General features: G+C 38.7%; 1 protein-coding gene across 1 annotated transcript in view; it reads left to right on the forward strand.

The window, feature by feature from the left end:
* Positions 1-324: 324 nt before the first annotated feature.
* Positions 325-17,820, forward strand: part of MFSD2B (MFSD2 lysolipid transporter B, sphingolipid) — a 32,288-nt gene continuing 14,792 nt past the window's right edge. Inside the window, exons 1-8 of the mRNA XM_064647412.1 lie at positions 325-355; positions 901-1,097; positions 4,734-4,858; positions 8,126-8,249; positions 10,133-10,211; positions 14,170-14,339; positions 16,164-16,254; positions 16,346-16,467. Of these exons, the coding sequence (XP_064503482.1) occupies positions 325-355; positions 901-1,097; positions 4,734-4,858; positions 8,126-8,249; positions 10,133-10,211; positions 14,170-14,339; positions 16,164-16,254; positions 16,346-16,467 (939 nt within the window). The remainder of the gene's footprint in view (positions 356-900; positions 1,098-4,733; positions 4,859-8,125; positions 8,250-10,132; positions 10,212-14,169; positions 14,340-16,163; positions 16,255-16,345; positions 16,468-17,820) is intronic.

Raw genomic sequence — 17,820 nt, forward strand, 5'->3', positions numbered from 1 at the left:
TTTATCTTGAATTCTATGGCAGGAAATTAAAGATTTTTTAAAGGCTTTCCAGTATTCTGGAACTTCTGCTATTGGAAAAAACCAGTGTTCTTCATTAGAGTTTCTGTTAGAATCTGTGCATTTTTTCTCCTTTAATTACTGTTATGAAACCTTATTTTTAGCATTTATCTTATTTGGCAATTGTATTAGAGGATATTCTTGGATGTTTGCAATACTTTTCAAACATATAATGCAAAGGAGAGAGCACAGTTTTGCTAAATTTTTAAAATTCACTTAGGGTGACTTTCTAAAGAGGATTCGGCCCCCAGAATCACTTTCCGTATCATGGCGACTCTCACAGATGTAGAGAACTCAAGTTAAAAGAAAGATATGAAAAGTCAAGTGATTTTGCCAGCATCACACCAGCATTTTGTGACAAAGGAAGGAATGGGGCACAAATGTTTGGTATATATTTCATCTGGATTTGACTGTTGATCTTTCTTTCTGTGAATGTTTAATTACTGTGGTACGAGAATGTATATTGATTATTATGGCCATAATAATTTTAAAATTATTATTTTAAAAAGTAAAACAGTTTTCAACCTTAAAAATTAATTAAACATTAAAAGAAAAAACTAGGCTCAGAAAATAGTGTGACAGTATGTGCACTTCTCAGCTGCTTCTTACTTGTTTGTAGACTTGTTCCTTCTTCTGTGAGAATAAGGTAGGTAAGCCTGAGGGTCATCACAAGTCACTTTTAGGAGCACTGTAATCTGTTTTTATGGGCTGAATTAAAGAACAAAACCATTAAAAATCAAAGTAATGAGCACCCAAATGTCTGTTGATGATAGGGGTTGAGGGCATGTGGATTTGCTAGTGGAATAGCTGTGAAGCAAATACATTAAAGTGGTGTGACTACAGACTTTAACCTTAACACTTCTGTAGCTTTTAACTTGTGTACCTTGTTTTTCTCATCATCTGTTCTGCTTCTTCTTGCACAGGAACACAGGCTCTCGATTTGCAGCAAATTGTGCTATGCAATAGGAGGTGCCCCAAATCAAGTGGCAGGGAGTGCTGCTGCTTTCTTCCTGCAGATCTACCTGCTGGATATAGCCCATGTAAGTAGCACAGGAAACATTTACAGACTGTAGACTTAACTCTGTTGTTGTCAACTATGTCCCTGAAATGATAAAAGGGGAATTAGGTAATAAATAAACCAAACTGTCTTGTTATCCTTGCCTCTTGCTGTTCAGCATCCTGGAAACTGCATAAACTTGTCCACAAATATTTTTTTTCCACTACTTTCCTTTCTGTCTTGAAGTGGCCATTGTTTGCTTTTAGGTTGGGATCGTTATTAGAATTTTAGGTGCTGTAGTGTTCTCACACTTGTGGACACAAGAAAAAGCAGTTCTCAGTGTCAATAGCCAGATAACGTAAAATGTGGGACATCTGAAACATTAACAGCACCATGTTGGGGTTGTGAAGTTCTATTCATTTGGTTCAGTTAAAAATCACTGCAGCTGCATCCAATAGTCAGCATAAATTCACACAAATATTATTTGGTTTGTCTAAGGTAATTTTGTTACAAAGAAAGCTGAGTTATCCTTCCTGAACCTTCTTTGCTTGCAGTCTGTGGCTTTCTGGTGCAGAAGCAGACCTGGTGAAACAAAGTAGGAATCATCCCATTCATCTGACTTTCAGCTGCTCCAGCTTTCTAGATTTCAGGACAGCAGAGAAACAAAGAAAATCAATCCATAAGCAATTTTTACTGGTTTGGATTGTCTTGTATGCCTGCATGGTAACTAGGTGGGATAGATAAAGTATTAGGATAGAAAAAAGGATTTTAGGGAGTTGAGGTCAAATTGCAGGGACAGTGGGAAGAGCTGTTGCTGAAACTACATGAGTGGCATTCAGCACTGATGACTGTTTCTGTTTGCTGGAAAGAGCAGGAAGTTCTGCATCAGATGTCATTGCCCATTTGCTGTTCCAGATGTAGAAAATGTGGGATATTATGACTGGACGTGTCCAAAAGTTTGGGTTTACGGTTTTCCTATAAAAGTCTGGTATTAGAAGCTGAGGTCTGACTTACTTGATAAAATTTGCAACACAATAAGATGTGCATGTAAAACTGAGATCATCTTGGGTGTCCTGTTGAGATCAAAGTCACAAGACCTAGAAAAGGGGCCAGTTTTGGACAGCAGTGTCAAAGATGTCAAGTGGATGGTGTGAAATCTGAGGAGCTGGAGGTGGAACAGGGAGCTTGGAGATGCAGGAGGGAGGTGGGTGCACTCTGACTACACTTGTTTCCCCCTTACATCAAGGATGGCAATACAAGCCATTGGAGATGAGGAAGCATGAATGGAATGAGAAAGACACACTGTTTTTCCCAGGGTGCTTATAAATATGGCAATTTCCCCACTCTCTGATTATCACAGAAATTGAAGATTCTCGAAGCAAGGGACTATCTCTTTACATGTTTGGGTACAGTGTTCAGAAAGCTGGGGCCTCATCCTTGCATCTTTGGACACTACCTAAATAAATGATACAATAATTATATTATTAAAAAGCTTCTACTGAAACCAAATGATTTTGCTTAATGTTTGTAATGATACGCTTACTCCTTCATTAAGGGGCTCAATTATTTGTTCCCTGATGGTTTAGTTTGTTCTCTGAAGTAATCCTGCAGGGATAGGATTTATTTCAAGGCCTGATAAACAGCTCTGAAATCTTGTGGGTTTTTTCCACCCATTTTCAGGGGAGAGCATGTAATTTTGCAGTCACTACGTGGATTTAATTCTTACCCACTTAAAAGGCAGAACTATTTTAGCTCCTTTATAACACTGAGAAGTTTCTGGCACTGGTGCTGACAGACACTGTCTAGATTTAGGGGCTAAGAAAATGCAGCCAAGGGATGTATAAGCCCATACCAACGATGAAGACAAGGTGAATACACACACTCCACTCATAACATAAGAGAGGTTTTGCATTTTGCTCAAAGCTTTCTTCCACCTCTGCTTATGTAATATCCACTTCCTTTCTGTGTGTTCAAGTTGTCTGAACACAATACCAATGTGAAACCCATCTAATTTGTAGGCTTGTGTTCTCTCGTAACTGCAGTATTTCAGACCCTCTGTCCTTCTGACTGCTATTTTGTTCATGTTTTGGCTGACCTTGAGAAGCTCAGTGACTCAGAATTCTCTTGAGAAGCAGCAGGGACTTTTGAGCAGTTCTGGTGCAGCCCCCGCAGCAAGGCTGTCTAAGGGTTGGTGGGTTACTTGTCACCTTGGCTGTGGGAGGGCACAATTCAGCAAAGATGGGTGAGGTGAACATCAGCAAACTGCTGTGGGACACAGCCCATCCCAGCCTTGTCCTAGCATTGACCAACTGAATGCTTGCAGAGCCACTGTTGCTACTTTCCCAATACTTCCCGGTTCATAAGCTTTCTCAGGTGGGGTATGTGTCTTGGAGCTGGTGGTGACAGGAAGATTGGCTGCCAATGCAATTTCACCTAATTTCACCTAAAATGTAACAGGTGTGATTACAGAAGTGGATAGCACCTGCCTTTTACAAAGGTCATTCAGGACATTCAGAGATCTCTGCTTCCTTCTTTCGCCTCTGGGGGAAGACCGACATCAAAATCAGTGGGTAGGGGACTGCTCCAGCTGGAAGCCAGGTGATGCTGCCTAGGAGACAATATAGTGGGCAGAAAATAGAGAGATACCTGCTCAAGCTGGGTCAGCTTGCTCAGCTGCATTTTCCAGGTTTCCCACTGTACTGGAGCACTAATGGCATGAAGAAGCACAGAGATGAAGGGGTTTTGTCTGCTGTTGCTGTTTAAGCCACAGAGGCTATTTCAGCAGTCTCTCTCAATAATTGCTCTGAGGAACATTCATATTTATATGGCTTTTAATGACTTTTTTCAGCACTGTAGTTACAATGGCATGAACTGAGCATTTGGAGGAGAACTCACTTTTTTGACCATTGTGTGATGGGAATTCCTAAGCTCTGTACAGATATATGTGAAAAAATAAGTACATTGCCTGGGATAAACTGTATTTCTATATGGGCATGAAAATATGGTCCTCCTGGGTTAACTTCTTGTTAAAGGATTTTTCCACTTGGGCATTTTACTTTTATGTAATCCACAAACATTTTTCAAGTGAAATTTGATGGACATGTGCTGGCAACTTTGATTTGAAGCGATGTGCCTTATGCAGTTCAGTTGTCACAGTTCAGTGCCGAGTGGATAAAGTCTGCTGTGCTACAAACTCTTCCTCAGCTACATACCACCAGTTGGCAGCCTTGTTGCTAATCTCAGGAGATGAAAAAACATGAGAGCATGTAAACAGCTCCATCTACTATTTTCTAGATCAGGTCAAGATAAAGATATGAGTAGATGGAGCAAAGTAAGAGGGTAATTACAGAGGGACTCTGTCAGATTGTATAACTAAAACCAGGACTTTGCTATTTGACTATCTGATTCATTTTCCTCATTCTAAACACACTCAGGATTTTCCCTTCCTTGCATTTCCCCCCTCTAATTCATTCATTCATGATGCCTGTCTCAGTGTCTCATTTGTTTGCTATGGGTAACCAATAGGAATTTCTATGACAGCAGCAGACATGTTTTGTACATGAACTATCATTATTCTTTGAAACACTGAGGTGTTTTTTTTCTGGAAAGTTGCTTTATGCTGTCTCATTGTATTGTGAAACAATGGCTCTTGTTTACTGTATTCTGTCTGTACTTTCAGATTACTCCATTTCATGCTTCTCTGGTGCTGTTCGTTGGCAAAGCCTCAGGTGCATTTACTGATCCTGTAGCTGGCTTTTTTATTAGCAAAAGTAGATGGACAAGAATTGGCCGGCTCATGCCTTGGTAAGCATAAATGTGTACATATATTTACATATATATATATATTATTGTTGAGTGTTGTGATCATACAGCTACCTCCTTGAACTAGTCTTAGTGATTGTATTCATTTTACATATATAAAATCAAAAAGAAAAGTTGTCATGTCATCTATATGCCTTTAACTTTTTCACCCATGAAAATACGGAAGAGCCTTTTACCGCTGGAGACACAAACAAATAAAGCCAGAAGACTGTGTTGGTAACAAAACAGGAACCCCAGATCTAAAACTTTTTTGAATCTGTGGTTGAATTTTCACCTCATTCTTCCACAAAGTTGGAACTTATCTCTACTTGTGTCCTAGAATGCCTTCACATCTCGCATCAGCCTTCCAAGAGCTCCATTAGCTTTAACTCCCTAAGCCTTTCAGTTCAGGAAAGGATGTGTGTGCATGACTGTGGGACAGATGTGACACCAGAGCACTGCCCTTAGCTCTGTTAGGTTCTTCCTTATAGCACTCGTTCTGCTCCTGCTTTCTCTTGCATCCAGTAATCAAAATAGTTAATTAAAAAATCACCATGACTTTTATAATGAATGAGCACTTCTAAAGGGAGAGTGTGATGTTTCACTGTAACATCTTACACTTGTGTGCACTCTAGTTAGTGCACTCCTACATGTGCTGTTCATATGCTCTAAAGAGAGGTTAGAAGAATGAATTTTACATGTATAGGAAGGAGATTGACAGGTGTGAAGCAAGAAAATCAGGAAAGATTTGTCCATGCTAGAGGAATTCAGACTCATCTGGGCCACAGAGCATGTATTTGTTAATTTTTTAGTACTTTGGAAGTCAAAGAGAGACTGAGTAGTTTGTGAGATTTGGAGTCTTTCATCACTCTTTCTCTCATGCATCATAAGGATATATTGTAAAATATTTTGAATCAATGAACTTTGAATTAGTATAACCCCCAAACTTGAATCACAACAAAAATCCTGAGCAAGGAAGTTGTAATTTCAGGGAAAATAAGCCCAGTTTTTTAGCTGGTGATTCTCTCACTGTCACGTGCTTTTAGAGCTACGGGAACTTGTCCATGGGTAGCTTATATCTGACAAAATATAGAAGGCAAGTACATGTTGGAAAAAGGCTGAGATCAGCTGCTCTTGGCCCCAGTAGGAGCAGGGACTTGAGGTCAACGTTGAGATTTTTGCCAGGAGCCCCATGAGGAAAGAAGAGGAAAAGCTGAGGAAAAGCTGCTCTTTCTCTTTTCAGGATTTAGTTTCTGGCCAGGTAAACGGTGTGGTTTTTAATAACCTCTGAATTAACTAAGCAACAAAGTTATTAAAAAATAAAATAATAAAATTTTTATACAAATGCTATTAGACATATTCTGATGCTTTTTTTTTTCAAGTTCTCTGCAAATACAGCAAATACATGTGTTTATTGTTAGTGTTAAATCGATGTTAGAATGACTCCCGTTCTAGCACAAGCATGAACTTATCAGCCCTTCACACTGTAAACCAACTACAGCACATCTTGCACTTATTACATGAAAAGTGCTTATCTAACCCCACCTTTCATCAAACAGCTGCTTTCTTTGCAGGAGGATTTTGTCTGTTTTTTTGGTAATGGTAATATTTTCATGAGAATTTTGGTCCTACACTTTGTAAGTGAGACCATTTTTATACAAAGCAAAAAAATGGGACTTCCACTAACTTAAAAATACTGTAGTATTTTGAAATTATTCTGACTTTTTAATACTCTAGAAGCAGTGGAATTGTTTTAGTCAGAAAAGCTTGCCAACAAAGCAAGAACATCAGTAAAGAAAGAGAACATTTAACTATCTCTTAATACTGTACTCAATATAGTATGAAGTTATCAATTGCTATTGATCTCTTATTTAATGTGTTTAAAAGGCAGAAGCAGACATTGACTTGAAATACAGGTCAAGTATTTTGGCAAAGAGATAATAGTAGACATTCAGATATTCAGCAACTTCAGCAAGGCTCTGAAAACTCACTGACATTAAAGAGGAAAGGAAAACGTGGAAAGAGAAAGAAAGGGGGGAATAATACTAAGAGGGTGGTTGCTAAAGAGTTGCATGAAAAAGGGACTTTGAAAATATTTAGACTCTGCCTGGACACCCTCTGGAAGAGCTCAGTCAGAGAGAGAGGAAGGTGGTTTTCCTGAGGTGTGTTAGGATTTTACCCTTGTTTATGTTTTCATTGCTGACCTGCTGTGGGTGACCTGTGGCCTGGGGACTGAAAATACCAGAACCTGGCACTTTCCTGGTAAATGCTCAGCTCCATCCCAAAGAGCAGTGTGGGAAAGCCATTGTTTTACTAAACTATTTACCCACATTACTCTTTTGTATTCCAGGTTTTCAGTTCACGGTTGAAAAATGATCAGCTGACCCTCAATGTCAGTAGTGCTGTTGTGAAGGGATTAATCTGTTTTCTCTTTTACATGTTTGGAAATTTTTTGTTAGGATCTTGGTCATCCAAATATGTTGTTTAATGCCTGATTTACAAGAATACAGGAGAGCCCTGATTGCAGCTCTGACTTCTAGGAAATAATAGCATCTGACCACTTCTTCTGTGTCATGGAGTTTGACAAGTGTTATTTGCCTGAAATAAGTTTTAGACTAATGTGATTTTTTGTGGTTCTTTTTTTTAAAGCCACCTTCCTCAACAGAAGATGATACTGTTGTGTTTGAAGTATTTAGGAGTTTTGCTCTTGAGTTAAATGGAGCACATTGTCATATATCCAAGTAGATATAGAAGTAGGAACTTTCACAGTGGGCTGTCCATGAAGTAGCAGTGAAGAGGCTCAGTTGAGAGGAAAACTGAGGGTACTAAAATTGGGAGAGGGAATCTTAGTAATAAGTAGGATCATATGAAAATTACTGGAGCATGCAAAGACATGATGACAGAACTCAGTCTTCTGTGGTTCTTTCTAATAAATGTGTGATCTGAGACATGTACCAAGGAATGGCAATATAGGTGTTGTGTTACAGTGTGTCTGTTCTGAGTGGGATTTAAGTTTAGCTCTTTTCTTTCAGATTTCCTGGGTTTTTTTTATAATTTTATTATTATTATTTTACTATGGAAGTACTTGTACACTTTTTATATTAATCTGTGTGTTTAATGCACACTAACTTTTAATACTTAAAAGCATGGCATTATCCTGGTTAGAAAAACTGCACATAAAATAACTGATATTGATTATTAGCAGGAAAATTTAATGTGTTTTGCTATCATTATGTTAAGATTATTGATATGTGTTAATCTTCTTTGCAGGATGCTGGCATGTACACCCTTCACAGTAGTGTCTTATTTTTTCATGTGGTACCTGCCTCCTTTTGTGTCAGGAAGAGCTGCATGGTACGTGACTTTCAACTGCCTTTTCCAAGCTTTGACCACAGTAAGTAGATTACAGGTCCTGATATTCTCAGCAGTAACTTGCTTGTTGTCTGTCTATATTAATTCATATTTAGTTAACTTGACTTCACGTTTTGCTTCAACTTCCAGTGTGTTTAAGGGATAGGCAAATGTTCATTTATCAAACTCTGCAAGTAGATGGTTTCTGCCAGTGCTTTCACTGGCAAATGACCTGCTAATTCAGACAAATTACCTCCTGTCACTTCCACTGGCAGTGCCCTAGGTACTCAACTATCTATAAATTTTATAGATCCACAGAGACATTTGGATTCCTAATTCCAGTTAGACATCTAACTGCTCATAGCTTCTATTTTCAGGAGCAGAATAGGAGACTAAGCAGGTTTGTGGCTCAAGTTCTGGGTGTTTTGACTCAAGCTAGGAGGCAATGAAAAGTCAGGGTACCTGATAGTACTGATAGTAGGCATCATGATTTTTATGCCTGGTTGGAAGAGTTTGGGCGTGTGATTTTTTTAATACACACCCCAAAACTTGCAATATTTTTGCAGAAGCCCTCATTTCAGTGGATCACAAAGAACTTCTCTGACACGTTCCATACTGTGCATGTAGGGGTTGCATCCTATCACCCTGTTTTGCCTTGTAGCCAATACCAAGATGAACAAGGTACCTTTCATGCAAAGCATCATCACACAGCAGATTAGGACTGGAAGTGAGACAAATCTGTTGGACCTGCGAATTCTGTATTCCTGTGTTAAGCCTGAATATTTCCCTTGCTCCTTTGTTTCCTCTGTAGAAAGATGGTTTATTTCAGTATGGTTTTAAATAATTTCCTATCTCTATTGAAGGAGAAATAAGTTTTCTGTGGCAGAGCTTTGAAAATGTACACGTTTGCCATGTTTGATGGAGGTGAACAGAAATGCATTTTGTAAAAACAGAGTAGGATGCAGATTGCAAGACCTAGTTTGGCTACAGATCTCTGTGGTGGTGGGAACACCACAGAGAACTTGATTGTTCAAGCAAGTTCATGTCCCACTTCCACTTCACAATAGTCTGAGAGTCAGGCCTGTATGTCATTCCAGGATTGTAGAAGTGATTTTATTTTAGTTCGGTGTTATGAGGACAGGATCCCACCCACATCATGACCGATGAAAAGGTCAAGCCTTTGATGTTCAGTAGTTTTTTTCGGTGAAGTACTACTGTAGATAAGGCCTCTCTTGCAGTAAAAGTGTGGCTCATTTACCCAGCATCACAATAAATATTGCCAGTGCATTTTTTCCACCAGGATTTTACAGAATGCTGGATACAATGCTGTAAAAATAGTAAGGCAACACTCTATCTACCTTTTTGTCAGTGCACAGACATAGCAATTGAGTGTTTTTATCCTTAAATTAAGGAGTATGTGGCAAAATGGTGCTAAAGACCAAGTAGTTTTCACAAGTATCTCCTGGAATTACATGGTTAGACAAGTAGTTGAAATATTTTGGTGATTTATATAGTCTTCTGGCTTGAATAAAGTGGAAAATTACGTATTTCTTCTTCATGGCTTTACTTCCTGTTGGTTAGCTCAAGCTAGGAACATGATAGTGCAAAAAAAATAGATGTTCTATAGGCTATCTGTGAAGGATATTTTCTCAAGGAAACTGAAGGACCACAAGATTAAGGTAAAGCCTCTTGGTATGTTATTATTTATTATTTGTATTATGAAAGATACTGTTTTCCTTTTATATGCTTTACAAACCAGAAAGAAAAGACAGGTCTTTGTGCTAAAAAATTGGTTGAGGGTTCTAAACGTTCTAAGTGAACGTTCTAGATGAATTCCAAGGTTACATTTAACCATTTTCCTGGATATCAAAGGAATACAGCATTTTTTCCCTGACATTTCCTAAGTGGTGTTCTTTCTTTGCATAGTTATTCCAAGTACCGTATTCTGCCCTCACCATGTTTCTCAGCACAGACCAGAAGGACAGAGATTCTGCAACAGCGTATCGTGAGTGTGATCTGGGCTTTCTCATGGGGATTAGGGCTTTTTTTGGTAATCATTCTTTATCTATAGGAAGTTCCTAATGATTTGTGTCCCTAAACTGGACTTTTATAAGAATTTTTTAATATTTAACAAAAATTATTTTGTCTTGTAAGGAATTCTCTTTTTCTAGATAAACAGGAGATGTTAATGTTTCATTGTCTCAAATTATCTGGCTAGCTATAAACTCTTTTTGGTTTATTGCTAGCCAGATGAAACAATAAAAATCACTCTTACCCAAGTCAGGGTAAGGAAGAATGATTTCATTTAAAGGTGATTTGTAGGGGAAAATCCCAAACCCATTCAATTAAAAAAAGTATGAAAGTAATTTTAAGGTGTTTGTTGTTTTGATTTTGTTTTGTTCAGGTTTGTTGCTTTGTTCTGTTCCTTTTTTTTGTTAATGTTTTCCTAAGTTTATGTGTTTCATGTTATAAATTCGAACTCCAAACTCACTTTCTCTGAAAAAAAATTGAAAACACATAGAACCAAGATTGTTAACCTCACCAGAAAGGAGATCAATTCTCTGTGCATGTTCACACAAACTGAAATATCTCTTTTCATTTAATCTGTGTGTATTTAATTAATTCTAAGTATATCAGGTAGTTTAAGGACAGATCTTGCTGTGACAGAGCTAACACTGACAGATTAGTTAAGAATGAGGGCTTCCAGACCATATTTCTGGCTTTTCAACAATCAAAACTAGACGAAGTTTTTGCTTTGAAACAAATTGATCAGACCAAAAAAGTGCAATGAAAACATTTTCAGGATTTCCTGTATGGATCATAAATTGAATGTAAGATCAGTTTCTTCCCCTCCCACTCTCTTGAGCTCTGTTCTCATGCCTTCTTTACTGTGTAACTGAATTGAGCGAGGTAAAGAGAAAGGAGTCAAATATCACATGGAAGACTTTTCTATGTCTTAACTTGCCTTTCAGTGTTGCTTTAGAATAACTAGTAATTTTTTTGTTGCATCTGTTTTCTCTTCCTGGCAAGAGCCCTTTTCCATTAGGCCTTCTAACCCTCAACATACTTGATTGAGTATGTTGAAACCCACAGAGGCACAATGAAATGGCCAGAACTGCTAAACAAATTCTAGATACAATATCCCCTGAGCAACCCAATCCCTTTTCCAGCCACATGGAACAGTTGTAATTTGCATTATCATCAACTATCTCAAGAGAAAGTCTGGGCTAGCAGTCACAGGACAGGACTAAACAGCAGGAGATTCCAGTTGTGTTATATTCTTTGGCATTGACTGTATTCTGAGTCATCTGGCCTAAATTCTAACTAAATCCATGCACCTAGTGTTTTCTATTGTCTGGTTTTATGTCTTCAGAGGCTGTGATCCAAATAAATGGGCTTTCTGATCTGCTAGTTCCATGCAAGGCTTCATAGGCATGTGAAATTTGTACTCATAAAAGCTGTCGAACTCCATGGCTGAGAGGTGTCACACATTTTATAGTGTCATTTTATTGTTCAGAAAGAGTTTCACTTTTGAGTGTACAGCTGTTCTCCTAAGCCAAATTAAGGTGTTGGAATGAACCATAGTTTTGACTTTTTCAGATGTTGATATTTTTGTATATTTTGAAATTATATTTGTTTGGAGGCAAGATTTCTTGTAATGGTTATGATTATGTGAGAATATTTTTTTTCTCCTTTTTTTTTTTTTTGTAAGTGTTTTACTTAAATACTTTTGCCTCTCTTTGGGTTTCATAAAGAATTCTTTTTGTTGATACACTGTCTTGAATGCAGCCAGTTGTTCAGGCATTTCTTCAACTGTTAAAGAAAAACAGCTGTGTAATATGAAGTGTGCTCTTAAAAAAAAGATAGAGATCAGAGGATCCATTACCCTCTACTGGAGACAAGCAGAACTGCTTATTATAAATTTTGTTCTGCTGTTATTATGAATGCAAGGTAGAAATACTGGATTCCAAAGTTGCTTTAACATAAATCTTACTTCAATCTGGGCAAAATATAACCTACTTCAAGGTACAATCTGCTTTCTGAAAGACCAGCTTTCTTGGCTAATGTGGAAGCTAATACATCATAAATTCTGAGCGCACAAGAACTTTGAAGTCTTTCTGTTTCCCAGCTCCTACTACTTCTTAGAAAGTAAGATTTCATAATGGCTGCATTTCTGATGCCTCTAATAATGCTTCTGAGTTTTATGCTATACAAGTGCTTGATGAAATGCAGATGTAGAGCCCTAGATGAAGGTTAAAAATGTGTAGGTGGTGTTGTGAGTGAAAGGTGTGATTTGAGTGCTTTGCCTTTGCATTGAGTAGCCAATAGTTTGGACGTTCTGCAAAGCCCAGCTGAGACTAGTTTGTGTTCAAACCCTGAGGTTAAACTTGAGGCTGAGGTTAAACTTTCACCATCTGCCAGGATTTTAGTGTGTATGGACTGACTTGTAAAGTTACTAGTAAGATTAGATGTGAAGTTTGGGGAAGAAGGTTTTTATTTTTACTTCCCATTGGTTTAAATTAATGTTATGTGGCACCTCAAGTTTTCCATGCAGAAGTATTCTCTGTTTGGGAATGTAGTAGCAATGGTTTAAATGATCCAAGCCTTGTAGAAAGCCTCTCTTTCCTTTTCCTTACTGGATCTTCCATAGCTACATACAGCCTTCATTACTGCACTGTCTGATCTCCTTGCAGTCTCTGTGCATTGCCCTTCCGTTAGATGGTGAAATGTTTTTATTCCTTTGCAGGGACACACAAAAAGGAGTGTCTGAGGTCACCTAGGAAGGCTATTATAGAGCAGGGAACTTGAATAAACCTGAGCCTAAGAGCTTTTGAAATGCCTGTCATTTCCCAGAGAGGGTATGATAATCACAAGGATACAACCTACCCTGGAAGCAGCCCTTCAAAATTCCCCTTCTGAGAAAGGAACATGGGACCCTGGGAGCCACTGAGAGAGAAAAAAATAGAAAGAAGCCTGAAATTTAGGTCTATGAGAAGAGCATTCCCTCATAAACAGAGAGACTTGGTCCCTGTTCCTAATGTGTTCATGCGTTCAACCCTATACATCTTAATGCAAAATGTATAAATAGGGTTTAGAGTTAGTCTCTGGAGCTAGGACAGGAATCCAGTTTATCTCCCTGCCACAGGGATGCTGGATATGGCTACATTGCATGGAAACAGGCATGGTAGGCTTGAAATCCCTCAGGCTGAGGATGGTCTAGGACCCAAATTACTCACCACTCTCCTGTAACAGCTGCCACAACCAGTCACCTGATTGATCAATGCAATGAATGGGATGCCCATGGTTAAATCTTTGCTTTCCCAAGTAGAGGCCTGGGTTGTTTTTTTAGATGATCCCTTGTTCTGATGAGTCTTAGTGATCTGAATCATTCTCTGAGATTGAGGCAACTAGTTCTGCCTGACTATGGCCTTAGGCACTTAAGAACATAAGTATCTGCTGTTTCCAAGAGCGTTGCAGCTATACTATTTCCATAAACCTGAGGTAAATATCATTTTATTTTACAGATGGAGGACCTAGAGGTCTGATCAGATAAATGTTTCTCAAGTTACTGTCAAGCTTGAGATGAACAGTCTGATGTTACGGCTCCTAGTCCTGCTTTGGAAAAAATGGCATTTAACATTTAAACTGTACTTTCACTCTGGTCCTTGAGATGAAAGGTTTCTGTGTTATCTGCTTGTGGCTCTTAATCTCAGCATGCAGCATCTCTCATGCAGCTTGTATACAAAAGGCTCCTTCATGGAGGCTTCTAAAAGCTGATCAGAAAATAGATGACAAAACTCTTTCCTTGAAACTGTTCTATTAATAACTTTCTAATTCTGCTGTTCTTGGTACTGCTCTTTGTGCTTGTTCCCTGTAAAAGAAAATGTTTTGATGAGGTTTATCTTCAGTGAGACAAACAAGCAAGACTCATCCTCAGTGCACATGTGTGCTTCCTTCTTTAGGAATGACCATGGAAGTGCTTGGGACCTTAATTGGAGCAGCACTTCAGGGGCAGATTGTGGCCAGTGCTCATGTCTCTCATCACTGCACTGTGAATCCCCCAGTAAACACAACTGACTCCTGGCATGACACTACCAGCATTCCAGACCCCTCAGATATCCTGTCTCATCAAGTAAGTCTATGGGAACATACTAAAATCTCTTAGGGAGAAGGATGGGGATCTTTCTCTAACACCATATTATATCATCCAACTGGATGAGCATGGACATGACAGCCTTGAAATCAGTAATGCTAGAGCTGAGACAATGACCTTGTTGCAAACAAGGTTTCATGACTGTGGTCTTTGCAATCCCTCCTCAGCGTGACAGCAGAATTACTCTGAGGAGCTTTGCCGAAGATGCCAAACTGTAAAGTAGCTATAGGAGGGATAAAAGACATGAACCTGTTAGAGCAGACCCAGAGGAGGGTCACACAAATGGTTAGAGGTTTGGAACACCTCTCCTGCAAAGATAGGCTGAGAGAGTTGGATTTCTTCAGCCTGGAGGAGAGAAGGCTCTGAGGAGACCCTATTGTGGCCTTTCTGTACATAAAGGGGACTTTTTAGAAAGATAGAAAGAGACCTTTTGCAAAGGTCTGTAGTGACAGGACAAGGGGGAATGGTTTTAAACTGAAAAAGGGTAGATTTAGATGGATATGTGGATTTTTTTTCTGGTGAAGCACTGGCACAGGTTGCCCAGAGAAGTTGTGGCTGTTCCACCCTTTGGAGTGTTCAAGGCCAAGTTGGATGGGGCTTGGAGCAACCTGGTTTGGTGGGAAGGTGTCCCTGCCCATCAGAGGTGGTTGAAAATAGAGGTCTTGAAAGTCCCTTCCTACCCAAATAATTCTATGATTCTATGAAAAAATGGTGGCTAGAGCAAGCCACTTAATTTATAGCTCTGATATTAAAAAAATGCAAAGCTTTATCCCAAATAAAGAATAGTCCTGCATTCCTTTATTTCACCATGTTATTTTCTGAAATGTAAATAACTTAACAAAAGCTATTTTCTTGAAGGTTGTCTATTCTTACATGGTTGCATCTATACTAAGTGACTTTATATTTGGAAGTAAATTCTTGTTATTGCATGTTTATTTACCAGCTGCTTCCTAGATTTATAATAGTTCCATTTTCAACATATAACTTGTAATTTAGAATTCAGTTTTCCTATCAAATAGTCACTTTGTCATAAAATTCTATAACCAGCACTTATTTTATCTTTGATAACACAGTATAAATTATTACATAGCACTGAAGCAAAAATATTTTCAAAGCTCTAACCCAAAGTCAGTGCAATCAGAGTTAGAAACAATAAATGTCATCTGATGATGTGGGAGGTATCCTTGGAGGATTTGTTCCCCTGACTAATAAGAAGCAAAGATTTCTGAATTTGCTTGAGTATTTCACTAAGTAACTGGAAAACCATCATGCAAGCTACCGTATTCTCAAAACATTGGCAAGTAAGTATGATTTCTAAAATTCATTATTATCATTATGTATAACTGCAGTAGCTGTAGTAATTATGTTTATGTCAGTACTGAGGACTTTCCCACTCAGAATGAAGTTCCAGATTGCAATCTGTGCAGCTAGAGCAACTGGATTTACTAAAAATTAGAATCACTCTATGGATGATGCATGTTTTTGATAGGTAAGTGTGTATGTCTGTAGCTAGTTTCGACATAAGAAAATTTTTTAAAAATCAGGTTGCCAACACAATATTCACTGCTTCTTTTTTTATGCAAAAAGGATACACTTACGTGCCCTGGATTTACCCTAAAGCAGGTGTGGTTTAGAAATGAACTGCAGAAGCGAACATTTTCAGAGATGTAACAGACAGACAGTTGGCTGTATACAGATGGGCATTTCTTCATTTGCAGATGACTCATCAGAAAGAGACTGAAATTTTCATAATGACTTGTCATTCTCCTGTCACAATTTCAAATGTCTTTTTCTCTTTCCAAGGCAAAAGTTTATATGATTGCAGCAGGGGTCATAGGAGGTGTGTATCTTCTTGGAATTGTTGTTCTTTTTCTTGGAGTAAAGGAAAAAGATGGTAAGATATATTTAAATATGCCTAGATTTAATAATCATTATTTCACATTCATCTATGGGAAATACTATTTTATGTATTCTGTTCCTCTTAGATCCTTATGCCTTAAGTTCAGACAGAGCAATCCCTTTTTGTAAGGGGCTTGGACTCACCATGAAGCATGGTCCGTATGTGAAACTTACAGCTTCATTTCTTCTCATCTCGACAGCAGTTCAGGTAACTTCAGACTCTCTGTGTGTTTGCCTCATTCCACTCCCAGCATGGGGGAGTCTGAGGCAGCTGAAATGCAAATAACCTTTGGCTGGTGACAGGGGGTGGTGATCTAAGGGGTGGTGCCTTTCCCTACAAATCAGTAGGGAATCAGAGTCCTCTTTTGGTGCCTGGGGTCCTATGCAGCTGGAGATGGTTCTGTCAAAGGAGAAGCAAAGCCAAAGTCCTGACCATTTGAAGACCTTTTTTCTTTTCTTTTTTTTTTTTTCATAAAAGGTGAAGAACTAGTCCTAGTGACACAGATTGGGTCATTATATGTTATCCATTCACAGTCTCCTGTGGTTTCAGTTGCTTAGAGAATATTTTTCTCTTCTCTCCTCTCTATTCCTCTCTAAAGTGTGCCCTGCTTTAAACCATTGCCCCTTTTCCTTTGCATAGGTGTCTGTTCTCAGATAGTGGCTGAACTGGTTCTTGTGGAGTCTTTTGTGATGGAAGACATTAGGTCAGAATAAGAAGACATTCAGAGGCAGGAGGTCTTACCTGTCTCAGAGCCAGATAGAGCTTATTTTCAAATGAGGACCTGCAGTTGAGTTTGGCTCTTGTGAAAAGATGCAGTGTGTCCTCTCAGAGGGAAAAACTGTAGAGAAAGCTACTCAATAAGAAACCCTCATTCTCCGTAGTGCAGCAGCTTTTTAAGCTTGATTTTTTTAGCGATGTTCAACTCAGTTGATATATTATTTTAATATGAACCTTCATATAGCAGTTAAAGTTGGCTTTATTTTGAAAAGCAAATAATTATCACATTTTGGTGAAGAGACTCTAAGTCACCTGAGCCCTTTATCAAGTGAGTATCAGGACAGAAGGCAAGAGTACAGTAAGTGAGCTGTGCTGTGCTCACCAGCACTCCTGGTGAATTAGTAAGTTCCTTGGAAGGTTCCTTATGGTCCAGATCCTTCCAGCATCCATTCAGTTAGTAAGTATGCAGCACAGATCTGGTTTCTGGCAGCCAACTACTTGTTGAAAGCACCCAGAGAGGAAAAGACCTTCTGTCAGTCCGTGTCTCTTTATTTCGCTATTTGTGCAGACTGAAGGAAGGTGTGAGGGGAGGCAGAAGCTGGAAGTTGTGTTGCTGCAGTTCAGCCAGCATGGGCAACCCTTGCTGCTGCTATTTGAGGGAGGGACACTGACTTTGTGGAATTCAGAGAGGGAATTACTGATGAGCAAAGGAATAGGCAGAAAAGACATGTTCGTTGGCCATAATTCCAGAGTATGATATTCTACATCTAAAATTAAGGCAGCGTAAACAGGGACACAAGCTAGAGAAGACTTCTGTGGCAATGGAGAAGGGATACAACTTTT

The sequence above is a fragment of the Pseudopipra pipra genome, chromosome 3 (assembly GCF_036250125.1).
Source record: "Pseudopipra pipra isolate bDixPip1 chromosome 3, bDixPip1.hap1, whole genome shotgun sequence".
Classification (NCBI taxonomy): domain Eukaryota; kingdom Metazoa; phylum Chordata; class Aves; order Passeriformes; family Pipridae; genus Pseudopipra; species Pseudopipra pipra.